At 50.2% G+C, this 16951-nt stretch overlaps 1 protein-coding gene across 1 annotated transcript in view; it reads left to right on the top strand.

The window, feature by feature from the left end:
* The first annotated feature begins 330 nt into the window (after window positions 1-330).
* The window catches only part of FUCA1 (alpha-L-fucosidase 1), a 213996-nt gene continuing 197375 nt past the window's right edge, over window positions 331-16951 (top strand). The window contains exon 1 of the mRNA XM_069622383.1: window positions 331-939. Coding sequence (XP_069478484.1) covers window positions 557-939 — 383 coding nt within the window. The 5' untranslated portion in view covers window positions 331-556. The remainder of the gene's footprint in view (window positions 940-16951) is intronic.

Here is a 16951-nt window from a genome sequence, read left to right as displayed (position 1 = left end):
GTGACGCTGGTCAGCTGACTCGAGCTGTCAGTCCGGCCTGGTTCTACGCATGCGCGCGGGGGGCACGTGTCACCTGGCGGGTCGCGGCGCCCTTTGGGAGGTCTATATTTAGCCCCTCTGAGCGCTGGCCACGCGCTCTGCCCCGGGATGTTTACACTCCTCGCGCAGGCGTGACGCCGGTCAGCTGACTCGAGCTGTCAGGCCGGCCTGGTTCTACGCATGCGCGCCGGTGGCACGTGTCACCTGGCGGGTCGCGGCGCCCTTTGGAAGGTCTACCACGCGCTCTGCCGCGGGACGTTTACACTCCTCGCGCAGGCGTGACACCGGTCAGCTGACTCGAGCTGTCAGGCCGGCCTGGTTCTACGCATGCGCGCCGTGGGCCCGTGTCACCTGGCGGGTCGCGGCGCCCTTTGTGCGCTTGCGCGCAGTCAGCGCGTGCGCAGGAGGGCCTCAGGAGTGTGGCGGAAGTGGCTGCCGCGGCGCAGAGTGTGGCGGAAGCCCCGCACCCTTCAGTGTATACCTGCCCCGCGGCCCGGCCCTGCCCTCAGTCGGTCTCATGATGATGCTGCCGCTCCCGCTCCTCGCGCTCCTGCTCGCCCTGCCGGGCCTCCAGGCCGCCAAGGCCCGGGCCACCAGAACCCCCCCTCCGCCTCCCCGCTACACCCCGGACTGGGCGTCCCTGGACGCGCGCCCGCTGCCCGCCTGGTACGACGAGGCCAAGTTCGGCGTCTTCGTGCACTGGGGCGTCTTCTCGGTGCCCTCCTTCGGCTCCGAGTGGTTCTGGTGGCACTGGCAGGCCGAGCAGAGGCCGGACTACGTGAGCTTCATGCAGCGCTGCTGCCCGCCCGGGGCCACCTACGCCGACTTCGCCGCCGGCTTCACCGGCGAGTTCTTCGACCCCAAGCAGTGGGCCGAGCTCTTCGAGGCGGCGGGGGCCCGGTGAGTGAGTGCGGGCCGGGGGTGGGTGGGTGGGAGTATTCCCGGGCACGTGTATGGCGTCCCTGCGGTGAGTGATGTGAATATACCGCCTCCGGGGCTCCAAAAACAGGATGCAGGAAGAATAACGAGGCTAGAAGGGAGGCTGTGAGGATGCAGCAAGAATAACTAGGCTAGAAGGGAGGCTAGTAGAGGGTGGAACAAGAATAACGAGGCTAGAAGGGAGGCTGTGAGGATGGAACAAGAATAACGAGGATAGAAGGGATGCTGTGAGGATGGAACAAGAATAACGAGGATGGAAGGGAGGCTGTGAGGATGCAGCAAGAATAACGAGGATGGAAGGGAGGCTGTGAGGATGCAGCAAGAATAACGAGGCTAGAAGGGAGGCTGTGAGGATGCAGCAAGAATAACGAGGATGGAAGGGAGGCTGTGAGGATGCAGCAAGAATAACGAGGCTAGAAGGGAGGCTGTGAGAGGATGCAGCAAGAATAACGAGGCTAGAAGGGAGGCTAGTAGAGGGTGGAACAAGAATATCAAGAATAGAGGGGAGGCTGTGAGGATGCAGGAAGAATAACAAGAATAGAAGGGAGGCTGAGAGGATGCAGGAAGAATAACAAGAATAGAAGGAATGCTTTGAGAGGATGCAGGAAGAATAACGAGGATAGAAGGGAGGCTAGTAGAGGGTGGAACAAGAATAACGAGGCTAGAAGGGAGGCTGAGGATGGAACAAGAATAACGAGGATAGAAGGGATGCTGTGAGGATGGAACAAGAATAACGAGGATAGAAGGGATGCTGTGAGAGGATGCAGCAAGAATAACGAGGATGGAAGGGAGGCTGTGAGGATGCAGCAAGAATAACGAGGCTAGAAGGGAGGCTGTGAGGATGCAGCAAGAATAACGAGGCTAGAAGGGAGGCTGTGAGAGGATGCAGCAAGAATAACGAGGCTAGAAGGGAGGCTAGTAGAGGGTGGAACAAGAATATCAAGAATAGAGGGGAGGCTGTGAGGATGGAACAAGAATAACGAGGATAGAAGGGATGCTGTGAGGATGGAACAAGAATAACGAGGATAGAAGGGATGCTGTGAGGATGGAACAAGAATAACGAGGATAGAAGGGATGCTGTGAGAGGATGCAGCAAGAATAACGAGGATGGAAGGGAGGCTGTGAGGATGCAGCAAGAATAACGAGGCTAGAAGGGAGGCTGTGAGGATGCAGCAAGAATAACGAGGCTAGAAGGGAGGCTGTGAGAGGATGCAGCAAGAATAACGAGGCTAGAAGGGAGGCTAGTAGAGGGTGGAACAAGAATATCAAGAATAGAGGGGAGGCTGTGAGGATGCAGGAAGAATAACAAGAATAGAAGGGAGGCTGTGAGAGGATGCAGCAAGAATAACGAGGCTAGAAGGGAGGCTAGTAGAGGGTGGAACAAGAATATCAAGAATAGAGGGGAGGCTGTGAGGATGCAGGAAGAATAACAAGAATAGAAGGGAGGCTGTGAGAGGATGCAGGAAGAATAACAAGAATAGAAGGGAGGCTGTGAGAGGATGCAGGAAGAATAACGAGGATAGAAGGGAGGCTAGTAGAGGGTGGAACAAGAATAACTAGGCTAGAAGGGAGGCTGTGAGGATGGAACAAGAATAACGAGGATAGAAGGGATGCTGTGAGGATGGAACAAGAAGAACGAGGATAGAAGGGATGCTGTGAGAGGATGCAGCAAGAATAACGAGGATGGAAGGGAGGCTGTGAGGATGCAGCAAGAATAACGAGGCTAGAAGGGAGGCTGTGAGGATGCAGCAAGAATAACGAGGCTAGAAGGGAGGCTGTGAGAGGATGCAGCAAGAATAACGAGGCTAGAAGGGAGGCTAGTAGAGGGTGGAACAAGAATATCAAGAATAGAGGGGAGGCTGTGAGGATGCAGGAAGAATAACAAGAATAGAAGGGAGGCTGTGAGAGGATGCAAGAAGAATAACAAGAATAGAAGGGAGGCTGTGAGAGGATGCAGGAAGAATAACGAGGATAGAAGGGAGGCTAGTAGAGGGTGGAATAAGAATAACGAGGCTAGAAGGGAGGCTGTGAGGATGGAATAAGAATAACGAGGATAGAAGGGATGCTGTGAGGATGGAACAAGAAGAACGAGGATAGAAGGGATGCTGTGAGAGGATGCAGCAAGAATAACGAGGATGGAAGGGAGGCTGTGAGGATGCAGCAAGAATAACGAGGCTAGAAGGGAGGCTGTGAGGATGCAGCAAGAATAACGAGGCTAGAAGGGAGGCTGTGAGAGGATGCAGCAAGAATAACGAGGCTAGAAGGGAGGCTAGTAGAGGGTGGAACAAGAATATCAAGAATAGAGGGGAGGCTGTGAGGATGCAGGAAGAATAACAAGAATAGAAGGGAGGCTGTGAGAGGATGCAGGAAGAATAACAAGAATAGAAGGGAGGCTGTGAGAGGATGCAGGAAGAATAACGAGGATAGAAGGGAGGCTAGTAGAGGGTGGAACAAGAATAACGAGGCTAGAAGGGAGGCTGTGAGGATGGAACAAGAATAACGAGGATAGAAGGGATGCTGTGAGGATGGAACAAGAATAACGAGGATAGAAGGGATGCTGTGAGGATGCAGCAAGAATAACGAGGATGGAAGGGAGGCTGTGAGAGGATGCAGGAAGAATAACGAGGATAGAAGGGAGGCTGCGAGAGGATGCAGGAAGAATAACGAGGATAGAAGGGAGGCTGCGAGAGGATGCAGGAAGAATAACGAGGATGGAAGGGAGTCTGCGAGAGGATGCAGCAAGAATAACGAGGCTAGAAGGGAGGCTGTGAGAGGATGCAGCAAGAATAACGAGGCTAGAAGGGAGGCTAGTAGAGGGTGGAACAAGAATATCAAGAATAGAGACTGGAGGGGGGCTGTGAGGATGCAGGAAGAATAACAAGAATAGAAGGGAGGCTGTGAGAGGATGCAGGAAGAATAACAAGAATAGAAGGGAGGCTGTGAGAGGATGCAGGAAGAATAACGAGGATAGAAGGGAGGCTAGTAGAGGGTGGAACAAGAATAACGAGGCTAGAAGGGAGGCTGTGAGGATGGAACAAGAATAACGAGGATAGAAGGGATGCTGTGAGAGGATGCAGCAAGAATAACGAGGATGGAAGGGAGGCTGTGAGAGGATGCAGGAAGAATAACGAGAATAGAAGGGAGGCTGCGAGAGGATGCAGGAAGAATAACGAGGATAGAAGGGAGGCTGCGAGAGGATGCAGGAAGAATAACGAGGATGGAAGGGAGTCTGCGAGAGGATGCAGGAAGAATAACGAGGATAGAAGGGATGCTGTGAGAGGATGCAGCAAGAATAACGAGGATGGAAGGGAGGCTGTGAGAGGATGCAGGAAGAATAACGAGGATAGAAGGGAGGCTGCGAGAGGATGCAGGAAGAATAACGAGGATAGAAGGGAGGCTGCGAGAGGATGCAGGAAGAATAACGAGGATGGAAGGGAGTCTGCGAGAGGATGCAGGAAGAATAACGAGGATAGAAGGGAGGCTGCGAGAGGATGCAGGAAGAATAACGAGGATAGAAGGGAGCCTATAAGGATGGAGCAAGAATAACGAGGATAGAAGGGAGGCTGCGAGAGGATGCAGGAAGAATAACGAGGATAGAAGGGAGGCTGCGAGAGGATGCAGGAAGAATAACGAGGATAGAAGGAAGGCTGCGAGAGGATGCAGGAAGAATAACGAGGATAGAAGGGAGGCTATAAGGATGGAGCAAGAATAACTAGGATAGAAGGGAGGCTGCGAGAGGATGCAGGAAGAATAACGAGGCTAGAAGGGAGGCTGCAAGAGGATGCAGGAAGAATAACGAGGATAGAAGGGAGGCTGTGAGTGGATGCAGCAAGAATAACGAGGCTAGAAGGGAGGCTGTGAGAGGATGGAGCAAGAATAACGAGGATAGCAGGGAGGCTGCGAGAGGATGGAGCAAGAATAACGAGGATAGAAGGGAGGCTGGGAGAGGATACAGCAAGAATAACGAGGATAGAAGGGAGGCTGCAGGAAGAATAACGAGGCTAGAAGGGAGGCTGCGAGAGGCTGCAGCAAGAATATCAAGAATAGAAGGGAGGCTGTGAGAGGATGCAGGAAGAATAACGAGGATAGAAGGGAGGCTAGTAGAGGGTGGAGCAAGAATAACGAGGCTAGAAGGGAGGCTGCGAGGATGGAACAAGAATAACGAGGATAGAAGGGATGCTGTGAGAGGATGCAGCAAGAATAACGAGGATGGAAGGGAGGCTGTGAGAGGATGCAGGAAGAATAACGAGGATAGAAGGGAGACTGCGAGAGGATGCAGGAAAAATAATGAGGATAGAAGGGAGGCTGCGAGAGGATGCAGGAAGAATAACGAGGATAGAAGGGAGTCTGCGAGAGGATGCAGGAAGAATAACGAGGATAGAAGGGAGGCTGCGAGAGGATGCAGGAAGAATAACGAGGCTAGAAGGGAGGCTGCAAGAGGATGCAGGAAGAATAACGAGGATAGAAGGGAGGCTGTGAGTGGATGCAGCAAGAATAACGAGGCTAGAAGGGAGGCTGTGAGAGGATGGAGCAAGAATAACGAGGATAGAAGGGAGGCTGGGAGAGGATACAGCAAGAATAACGAGGATCGAAGGGAGGCTATGAGAGGATGCAGCAAGAATAACAAAAATAAAAGGGAGGCTGTGAGAGGATGGAGCAAGAATAACGAGGCTAGAAGGGAGGCTGTGAGGATGCAGCAAGAATAACGAGGATAGAAGGGATGCTGTGAGAGGATGCAGCAAGAATAACGAGGATGGAAGGGAGGCTGGAGCAAGAATAACGAGGCTAGAAGGGAGGCTGTGATTGGATGCAGCAAGCATAACGAGTATAGAGGGAAGGCTGTGAGTGGATGCAGCAAGCATAACGAGGATATAAGGGAGGCTGTGAGGATGGAGCAAGAATAACGAGGATAGAAGGGAGGCTGAGAGGCTGGAGCAAGAATAACGAGGATAGAAGGGAGGCTGTGAGAGGATGGGGCAAGAATAACGAGGATATAACGGAGGCTGTGAGAGGATGGGCAAGAACAACAAGGCTAGAAGGGAGGCTATTGGAGGATGAGGCAAGAATAATGAGGCTAGTAGAGGGTGGAGCAAAAATAACGAGGCTAGCAGAGGATGGAGCAAGAATAACGAGGATAGAAGGGAGGCTAGAGGGTGGAGCAAGAATAACGAGGCTAGAAGGAAGGCTATGAGAGGATGTTTGTTTGTTTAATTTATTTGGAGAGCGCTCCGGACCTGTGGGTAGAAGGGCGCTTGAAGCGGTTATAGGCATGAGATATGCATTTACATTTACAAAGTACAGCAATTTACAAAAAAATGTACATAGTACAACAATTTACATATAATACAGGTATGGTTGCGGCTGTTAGATATTAGAGTGAGGGTAAATGCTTCTTTTTGTATGTACATAGTACAACAATTTACATATAATACAGGTATGGTTGCGCCTGTTAGATATTAGAGTGAGGGTAAATGCTACTTTTTGTTCAATAACCAGCCAATAACAAGTTTCCTAAAGATCGGGAAGGACTCAGTGGTTTTAATTTTGAGTGGTAGGGTGTTCCAAAGTTGGGAGGCTAGTACCGTGAAGCTAGCACCTCCTGCTCTTTTTAAGGCAAATCTGGGCACTAGCAGGCATAAGGAGTTGGATGATCTAGTGGTTCTGGATGTGGATTTTTAAGTGAATTTGTTGGAGAGGTACGGTGGGGCTAGGTTGTTTAAGGCCTTATAAGTGAGGCAGATAGTTTTGAGGTCAATTTGTTGCTGTATGGAAAGCAATTTACACGCTTTCCAGGTTGTGGAGATGTGCTCATGCCTTGGGATGCTGAGCGCTGCACGCAGAGCATTGTTCTGGAGAACCTGGAGTTTGTTAGTGACCGACTGGTTGGTTCCTAGGTACAGGCTGTTACAATAGTCTAGTTTGGATTGAATGAGTGCTCTGGCCAGAGTGAGGCAGCTGTCGGGGGTGGGGGGGATAGGAAGGGTCTGCTAGCCCTGATTAGCTTACCTGTATAAGCAGTGGCCGAGGCGATTGAGTTGATTTGTTTGGAGAGGTTGGTGTTGGCATCAAGGTGGAAACATAAGGTTTTCACACTTTTATCGATGGGGATAGTATTCCCGTCTATGATAATGTTCTTGTAGCTGGGACTGAGTTTAGACAGGTTATTAGGAGAGCCGACCAGCAGAAGCTCCGTCTTCTCATCATTCAGGCAGAGGCCGTGGGTGGCCATCCATGCCTGAATAATGGAGAAGATTTCGCTGATCCGGGTGACGTCTGTATTGTAGTTGCCTGAGATGGTGAGGAGAATCTGGGTGTCATCTGCATAGTTGGTGTAGGTGACACCCAGACGGTCCAGTTTGTCGAATAGTGGCTTCGTAAATATATTGTACAAGGTGGGGGAGACACAGGAGCCTTGTGGGACTCTGCAGGTGATGGGGATCGGGTCAGCAGCAGCTGTTGTGGAGAAGACTCGCATGGTTCTATTCGCCAGGAAGGATTGTATCCATGAAGAGGCAGAGGAGGAGAAGTGGGCTGCGATGGATAGGTGGTTGCATAGGATCTCGTGATCGACTAAATCGAAGGCCGCCGAGAGGTCTAAGAGCAGTAGGATGGCTGCATTGCCTTTATTTGATTTCGTCAATCTGGCTTTTGAGGTCAACCAGAGCGGTTTCTGTTCCATGTTGAGGTCTGAAGCCAGATTGACGTATACCTAGCAGTTGGTTAGATTCTAAGTACTCCTTAATCTGGATGTAGGCGCCTCGGTCTAGGATTTTTAACAGAAAAGGGACTGTGGTGATGGGTCTATAATTAGTTGGTATGGCTGGGTCTAGGGATTGTTTTTTTAGGAGAGGGAGCACCCAAGATTGTTTTAGGTTGTTGGGGAACAGAATTGTTAGCAAATGAAAGGTTGATTAGCTTAGTGATAAAAGGGGAGAGGTCTCTGGCAGCATCTTTTATTATTTGGGCAGGGCAGCTGTCCCCTTTGCAATTAGAAGGTTTTAGGGAAGTGATGATTTTTTGGACTTAGTTACTTTCTTAAAGGTGAAGCCTATATTGGCTTTGCTAGGTGTTGGTGGGCTTAAGCTTGGGTTAGTACTTTTGTTGCTAAAGAGTTGTTGACGTTTGTCCTCAATTTTGGTTTGGAGCCCTCTGATTTTATTGTTGAGGACATTCTGGATGCTGGTGCACCAGGGTTTATCTTTTGAGCAGTTGTCTTGAGGGGGGATTGGGGTTTTCTAGCTCCTTTTAGAATTTTAAATAATTCTTTGGTGGAAGAGCCTGCCTGGTCAATCCTGACATTATAGGCATCTTTTTTAGTGCAAATTATCTCACTTTTGTATAGCGCAGAGATGTTCTTGAGATTGGATTTGTTCCCAAGTGATGGGTTGGTTTTCCATAGTAGTTCTAGTTTGGCTTTCTTTTTCCTGAGTAGTTTGAGTTCGGGAGTGTACCACGAATTCAAGTGGTTTATTGGTTTACTTTTACATAGTTTCAAAGGGGCAATGGTATCGATGGCGGTAGCCATGGAATTGTTGAAGGTGTCAACTAGTAGGTTAGGGTCAGCATTGTCTGGTAGAGCGTTAAGGGTGGGTAGGACCAGAGGTAATAGGGCTTCGGCAGTGATGTTGCGCTTGTTTCTGGTTGGGCAGGCTGGTGCCAAGGGCCGTTTCTTAGGAGTGGCCTGGTTGATGTGAATTTCAAGTGAGATAAGGTAATGATCTGCCCATGTAAGTGGTTGGGAATCTTTGCAGGTGTTGCAGTAAAGAGTTGCTACCCAGTCGAGAATTCTGCCTTTCTGGTGAGTCGGTGAGATACTGAGTTGAGCGAATCCGTGCTCAGTTAGGGCGTTTGCTAAGGATGTGGCTGGTGTGTCCTTGGGGTCGTTGTAACCAAGATTGAAGTCGCCGAGGATAAGTTTGTGCTAGTGGCTTGGAGTTTCCAGTGATGAGCGCTGTAATGTCTTCCTCGAAGGCTCCAGGAGGGCCTGGGGTCTATATATAAGGTGTAATGTGATCATACTTGTGGGGGAAGTTTGTAACTTGATTTTGAGTAACTCACAGGATTTAAGTGATAGGGTGGAAGCTAGTCTGCAGCCTAGTAGTGATTTGGAATTGATCGCTACGCCTCCTCCCTTACCATTAGGTCTGTCGGCTCTGAGGATGGAGTAGTTGGCAGGAATGGCTAACGATAAATGTGGTCCTGAGGCCTCGTGTAGCCATGTTTCCCTTAGGGCAAGGAAGTCAAGATCATAGGTTAGAATGGTGTCCGCAATTTCTGTGGGGTGTGCGGCCAGGGATCTGGCATTGAGTAAGGCTCCTTTTAGGGGGAGTGGGTCGGGCTTATTGGGGGTCTTTAATTTCTTCTTAGTTTTGGTGTTGTTTGGCAGGGTGGATGCTATTTGTAAGGGGCAGCCTAGTGCCTAGTCTGTTGTTGCGGGCAGTGATGTCTGGGTTGGTTGAACGTAGGGGTTCTGGTGATTTCAGTGTGGGGGACACAGTGACATGGAGCACTAAATGTACTGTGATTGGGAGTTTTGTTAGAGGTCGCATTGGCTAGGGAGCTGTTGTCTGCGGAGGAAGTAAGGTGAGTGGTGGTTAGGTGGAAAAGGCGGCTGGGAGGGTAGGAAGGGCGTGGGGCAAGGGATCGGGTAGTGCCTTGGGCAACCAAGATTGGCTAAACCATTGACTGTTATGAAGATGTTGCCTCTACAGTGTACATTGTCCGGCATGATGCAGAAAGGGAACATGGTGAGAGTGAGCCAGGAGATCATGGTCTGGGCGCACGGTTACACAATGCAGGTCTGGTACACACTAGGGCTAGGTTGCAATGGGACAGTGCCTAGATTTGAAAATACACTCTGCGGCTAAATGCTGTGCGGTAACAGCTAGGGGTACATGCTAGGCAGGTGTAGGCAGGCGCATGGAGACACATGGAAACGGAGCAGTAAGTACAATGACAAAAATGGGGGGAGCAAAAGCGGGGCTAGTAAGGGCTTTCCTATCAGTGGGGCATGAGTCACGTGTACAGCAGTGCAGGTGCTGTATACAGCATATAAGATGCGGAAAAGGCTCTAGGTGCAAAATCACTAATGCAAGATAGTAGGCTGATACATGCTAGAATAACACTTCTAAAACAACATATTATTATTTGCATGTAAAACCAGTCAGGCAAGTATCATGTGCCAAGCGTGACATGTAATATGCATGGGAGAAGTGCAGTTAGCTGTACAAACATTGACCTCAGTTTGGTTTTGCTGGGCTGCTGGGCGTCAGTTCAAAGGTGGTCGTATAGATGGAATGGAGCATTAGACCGGGATATGTGGCATACACACCAGTCGTAGAGGGGATTTCTACTAGCTGGTGACAATGTGCAATCAGAGGAGGTACGACAGAGGATCAGAACAGGTCATACAGCAAGCGCATGGAACACAACGCTTTGGGCATTAAGTCTATTTTGGAAGGCGCGGCAGCGAGTACGTGTGTTGCGAGCCTTCACGAGGGCTGGGAGTTAAGTTACCTTGTCTGTGTTGATGAGGCAGGGAGACAGTGATGAGGGGCTGACTTGCAGTGTTTCGCGCTGATGCTCCTGGCTGCGCTCGGTCAGCTCAGTCAGGGGGTAGGCCGTCTCTCAGGCCTGTCGGTGATAGGTGGGCAGCTATGATGTTGCCAGTAGCCAATCCAAAGGAAGCATTAGGTCGTATGCAGTCAGGCATACACTCCGGACAAAGGATGGAGCAAGAATAATGATGCAAGAAGGGAGGCTAGGAGAGGATGGGGCAAGAATAACGAGGCTAGAAGGGAGGCTAGGAGAGGATGGGGCAAGAATAACGAGGCTAGAAGGGAGGCTAGGAGAGGATGGGGCAAGAATAACGGGGACAGAAGGGAAGCTAGGAGAGGATGGGGCAAGAATAACGGGGACAGAAGGAAGGCTTGAAGGAAGGCTAGGAGAGGATGGGGCAAGAATAACGAGGCTAGAAGGGAGGCTAGGAGAGGATGGGGCAAGAATAACAAGGCTAGAAGGGAGGCTAGGAGAGGATGGGGCAAGAATAACGGGGATAGAAGGGAGGCTAGTAGAGAATAGAGCAAGAATAACGGGGATAGAAGGGAGGCTAGTAGAGAATAGAGCAAGAATAACGGGGATAGAAGGGAGGCTAGTAGAGAATAGAGCAAGAATAACGAGGCTAGAAGGGAGGCTATTGGAGGATGGAGCAAGAATAATGAGGATAGAAGGGAGGCTAGTAGAGAATAGAGCAAGAATAACGGGGATAGAAGGGAGGCTAGTAGAGAATAGAGCAAGAATAACGGGGATAGAAGGGAGGCTAGTAGAGAATAGAGCAAGAATAACGAGGCTAGAAGGGAGGCTATTGGAGGATGGAGCAAGAATAATGAGGATAGAAGGGAGGCTATTAGGGGATGGAGCAAGAATAACGAGGCTAGAAGGGAGGCTATGAGAGGCTAGGGCAAGAATAACGAGGATAGAAGGGAGGCTATTAGCAGGTCTTCACCAGTGTTCAGGAGAGCAGTTTCTGTGCTTCTGGCAGCTCTGAAGCCAGACCGATGGTCCTGGAGACAACCAATAGATTGTGTGTAGGGTCAGCTGAGAGAGAGCCAACTTTTCCAGAAGTTTGCCCAAGAACGGAGTGATGGAGATCGGGTGATAGTTAACCGGGCAATAGGGGTCGGCAGAGGGTTTCTTAGAAACCTCGTTGGGAGTGAACATAGGGAAGGAGGAGAGATGGCTGGAGAGGGCCCGGGATTGAGAGGGTGGACAGGATGTCCTGGGTTTTAGAGATGAAATGAGAAGCATGTGCTGTGTAAAGTGCCTGGGAGGGAACAGGAGAGGTGGAGACTGCAGCAGGATTAACCAGCTCCTTGCATATTTTGAAGAGTTTGGTTGAGTTGTCAGAGGCATCAGAGCCACATGATTGCATGTAGGCTCTCGTTCTTGGACAGAACGGTGATTCTATATAGTGGCGAAGGCCTCCACTGACACATGCTCATGGGTCGAATGACCAAGAAGGTGGGAGGGATCAGCTTTGCCTGTGGAACAGAGCGACATGTGAGCGGTGGCAGAGGAAGGAGTAGGCCGAGTATTCCGAGAGGAAGAAGAGGTGGCAGATGAGTGGGCCAAAGAGGTTGTGGAAAAGGATAGTGGCGGAGGAGCCAGAGATGTGAAGGTAGGAGTAACATCTTGGTCCTGAGGGCACAGGCGGTGCCATTCAGATAGGTCTTGGAGGAATGGAAGGGACCCAGGAGGACCTCCCACGAGCGCCGCCATTAATGGGAGAGGAGAAAGAGAGAACAAAGACCATATGTGGGGTCCATGGGCCTGAAGAGGGAACGGCAGAGGATGCGGTGAGGGTCGGTCTGGAGGAAGCACTGGTGTGGGTTTCTGCGATGGGGAAGCTTGGAGACCAGGATGTCCCCGTTGAGCTTCTTCCTAACGGACTTAGTGAGAGGGATATGATAGTCTATAGAATAGCAGTTGGGGGAGACGGAAAACACCATGGAGGGGTGCGGGTGGAGAGCAAGAGAAGGCAGCCCAAGCAGCAGGAGGAGGGGGGTCATCACACTAGGGGCACACAAAGGAGAAGGTACAAGAGGACGGGTACCGTGAGCACAGAGAACCAAACCACAATGCTTGCTGTTGGTGGGGAGGACCTAATAGCAGCAGACAGTGCAAAAAAATAAGCGACAATACACTGGGGGGGGGAACAAGAGTGAGAGGGGAAATGCAATACAGTACAGAATACTAGTAACGCTGGGGGACCTAGAGGTGAAAGAAATGCATAAAAATACAGTACAATAGAGTGAGGGGATTACAAATACAGTACAATATATGCAAGACACTAGAGCCCTACGGGAGAAGGGAATGCACACAATACAGAAAGTATACAATAAATATTCAGGGGGGGGGGTCCTGAAGCGTGGGGAAAGCGCACATGGAGACGAAGAGCGGGACAGGACATGCAAGGCAGGGCAAGCGGAACCGGAGTTGCGGGTCGCGAGAGGAAGGATTCTCAAGTAAGTCCCTCCTGGAGTGTGGATGGGATGCCATCTGTCTGCCGAGCAGGGAGTCGCTCCTTGCTTCTGTGTTTGGGATGGGGTGCATGCTTTCTCTGGTCAGCAGTAGGCTGCTCCTCTGGGATGGGGGTGTCCAGTAGAGAGTCAGCACCCCTTGCTCCTTTGGGTGGGATGATTTCTGTCTAGTTAGCAGTAAGGCCCTGCTGTGTTCTCGGGACTGACGTCGAGGGTACACGCGGATGGACAGTCCCCCCCCCCCTACTATTTTCAGCAGCCCCCCACTTTTTATTCAGAGGGCACCTTAATACTTGTGATGCCACATTCAATTGGTATGTTAATGAGCATTCCCCCCCCACCCCCCCCCCACCTTTGTAACACTTTTTTTGGCCCTTGCACTGCTTTGTTTTCGTGTCACAAGGTTTGCACCTGTTCTTGTGACTTGTCAGCAGTTCGTCTGCTGCTGTAGAAAAACAAGGAAGTGCGGGTGGCATAACCGCACCTCCCATTGTTTGGGAAGGATGTTTGTTGTCGGACTCGTGAGTTGGGCGTTTTTGTAATTCCTCGTCTTTGCTTCCTGATGTCTATGCCTGTGGGGTGCAGTGCCAAAGCCATCCGATCTTAGTAGCTGCCCTGAAGGCCTGTGGCTGCAGGTTTCTGTTAATGGTTTCGATGAGAAGTAAATCAGGTTTGCATGTTCCCTTGACGGTCTTCCTTTGTGTGGATGCAGAGGACAGAGTAACCAGTACTTTCATGCAACCGTGTGTGGAGCACATTGGGCAGGGATGCCTGAGAATGCTATAGGGGCAGCCCTCTCCTAATGTGTAGGCAATTGTGCGAGTCTGCTGTGCACGCACGCTTTTACCCCAGACACCGAGCCCAGTACTGCAGATCAGTGTCATGGCCATTGGGGACACTGCTGGGTTACTTACCAGACATCTGAGGGCAGGCTTGGACTGGCCTATAGGGCAACCGGCCCATGGGCGAAACAAGATGAAAAATGCTCGTGTGGCCCACTTTTTTGGCCAATGTGGGTCAGTTTTAGTTAGTTCACTATGCGGCTAATAGTTTTGACCAGTGTTGCTGAATAAATATTCTTTAAAATTCACAATTTTCATCAAAAACCCCCCTTTGGGTCCTATTCAAACAGTGTCACTAAAGGAATGACTAGCCATTTGCAACGGTGGGCCACTTTTTCATTGGTGCCCGAGAAAATGTTATGGCCCAGTCCGACCCTGTCTGAGGGTAGTGTGTGCAGTTCACTGCTGGTTTTGTCCTTCGTGGGCAATTTGTGCTGGTGTTGCCTGTTGTCATTGGCTGCTGATGGCCACCTGTCATTATTGTGTGCCGATGGAATCGGCTGTTGGTGGGCTTTCACAAGTGAGCCATTAATACCCACGGTTTGCGATGCCTTTTTGTGCCTCTGCTGCGGGTGCTTTTCTGGAAGGTCTGTGCAGATCTCAATTAGGCTGTGGGTTCTTTTCTAGGAGTGTCTGTGGACATTTTATAGTGCAAATGCAGCAAGAGCACTGACTACCCAGAGCGTGCCTGTGAACTAGAGGAGCACAGTGTCAGTGCGTGGCGCTATAACAGCAGTCAACCAGCGAAAGCTCTGTCTTCTGCCGAGATGGAGCCACTCTGATATCTCGAGGCATTGGTACAGATTTTCTGCTCCTCCCCTTGGATCACTTACATTTTATCCTGGCAATGTTGCGTCTTTTGGTTCTTGGATTTTATTTTTTTGTTGTTGGCCTGGTTGATGGAACTTTTTCCTGGTATGTGATGCAGGTTCCTTTTCAAAGGCGTCGCATCGTGGACTGATGGTCTCAACTGTCGCAGGCATATAGGTTAGGTAGTTTCCTTCAGTCCTGTGATGGGACCAGCTGCCCGTGCTAGACTCTTTTCAGTGGGGGAGGTTGTGGCTCTGCTCTGTCCATGTAAGAATTGGTCCAGAGCCCGACGAGCATTCTGAAGTCTATGGCAAGGAGAGGGCTGGCACCTTGTGCCATTGCTTGGCACTGCTCTTTGTACTGCAGACTATTCTTTGCTCCTCTTGGCAGACGCCTAGTTGGGAAGGGCACTGCTGGCTTTCGGCTGTAGCACCTGTCACTTTCTGTTCTTTCGCAAGGCAACTCCTCCGGTCGCTGTACCCTCCAGGCATGTGGATTTACATTACGGCCTCGTGGCTCACTGTGCTGCTCTTGCTTGGGTTGAGTTATTGGCTGCGCACTCTGCTTTTGCCTCCACGGCTCAGTGTGTTCACCTATAGGATCACTGAACTGCGCCCTTAAAATAATTTTACCTGAACATGACTGGATTATTTCCCAGTGATCCTATTAAACTGCATGTGACCCTCTGGATCCTGCTCCAGAGGCCAGCCGCACAGATCCTCGTTCCTAACAGGGCGATATCCAGGGCGTGTGGAGGACCCAGAAGTCTAGGGTTCTGGCCCAGTACTTGGGCAGCTTACAGAAGCGGTACACCGGGTAGTTCCAAAAGACATTGTTTTATTCGCTTATATCTGGGCGCTTTACTTGAGGAACAACATGGTTACAGAATTCATACAAATAGGAAATACAATAGTGAGCATAATGTACAACAGACTGTCAACAAGACTTACAGTATATACCAAGGTAATGGAATGTGCATCTACAGTAAGGACATAGGTAATATACAGGAAAATACATGAGAGCTGCGGGGTGATGGAAGAGCCAGGTGGTAATTAGTTTGCTTGTGAGAGTAGCTGGGATTTTACTTTGCATCAGAAGGAGAGGAACACGGTGTCTATTCGAGGTAGCTTGTTCCATGTCTTGGCTGCAAGCACACCGAAGCTGGACCCTCCTGATTTTGACAGCCTGAATTTGGAAATGTTGAGGCAGTGTGTAGAAGTGGTTCTGGCCGGTCTGCAGTTTTTGTTCAGGAGAATTTGTCGGTCAGATAGTTGGGGGCAGAATTGATTAGCCACCTATGGGTAATCGTGAGTGTTCTCACCGTGATTCTGTCTTTGGATAGGGAGCCAGTTCATGTTACGTCAGATTTGTGAAGTATGATGGGACTGTAGATTGTTTACGGCAGTCCGGAGGGCATTGTTTTGCAGTACTTGAAGCTTATGCAGGTTTCTTTGACTAGTGCCGAGATGGAGGGTGTTGCAATAGTCCAATTTGGACAATATCGGGGCTATTGCAAGGGTGATGGCAGCTGCTAGTGGTCAAAAAGGGTCTGCAGGCATTTATTAGTTTAGACATGTAGGCGGATGTGGATGAGGTGGGGTTAACTTGTCTTTGTAGGGTTAAAGGTGATTCAAGATAAAAGCCTGAGGTTTTGGCTTCATTGTCCACTTCGAGGCGATTGCCATCAATGTTGAAGGAGGAGTAATTGGGACGAAGTTTGGTGAGTCTCAATTTAGATCCGATAAGTAGCAACTCTGTTTTGTCATCATTGAGACATAATCCATGCATGGCCATTCAGGACTGAATTTTGCTGTAGGTGTTATTTAGGAGGGTGGGATATGTTCGATAGTTGCCTGAGTGTGATGCGAATTTGCGTGTCATCGGCGTAGTTAGTATATGATAGACCAAGATCGTCTAGGAGGTCAAATAAGAGCTTTGTGAATATGTTGTATAGGGTGGGGGAGAAGCAGGAGCCTTGTGGGACTCCGCATGAAATGGGGGCCGGGTCGGCTGAGGCAGTAGGGGAGAAGACACTTGTGGATCTGTCTGAGAGGAAGAAGTTGACCCAAGCTGCTGCTTTGTTGGGAGAAGGCGGCTGCTGTGGTTAGGTGGTTGGTGTGGTCTGCCGACACTTCAAGTAGGAGAAGGGCAGTTTTCCATTCTCTAGTCTCATCCCTTTGGATTTTCAAATCCAATAGGGCTGTTTGTCCCATGTCTGGGGCAGAACCCAGCTTGTTTGAGGCCTAGAAGGTTGTTAGTCTCAAGATGGTTCTGAATTTGGAC

Source organism: Ambystoma mexicanum, chromosome 11 (assembly GCF_040938575.1).
Source record: "Ambystoma mexicanum isolate Mex_15411 chromosome 11, UKY_AmexF1_1, whole genome shotgun sequence".
NCBI classification, from domain to species: domain Eukaryota; kingdom Metazoa; phylum Chordata; class Amphibia; order Caudata; family Ambystomatidae; genus Ambystoma; species Ambystoma mexicanum.
This window is presented reverse-complemented; position numbering and strand designations above follow the sequence as displayed.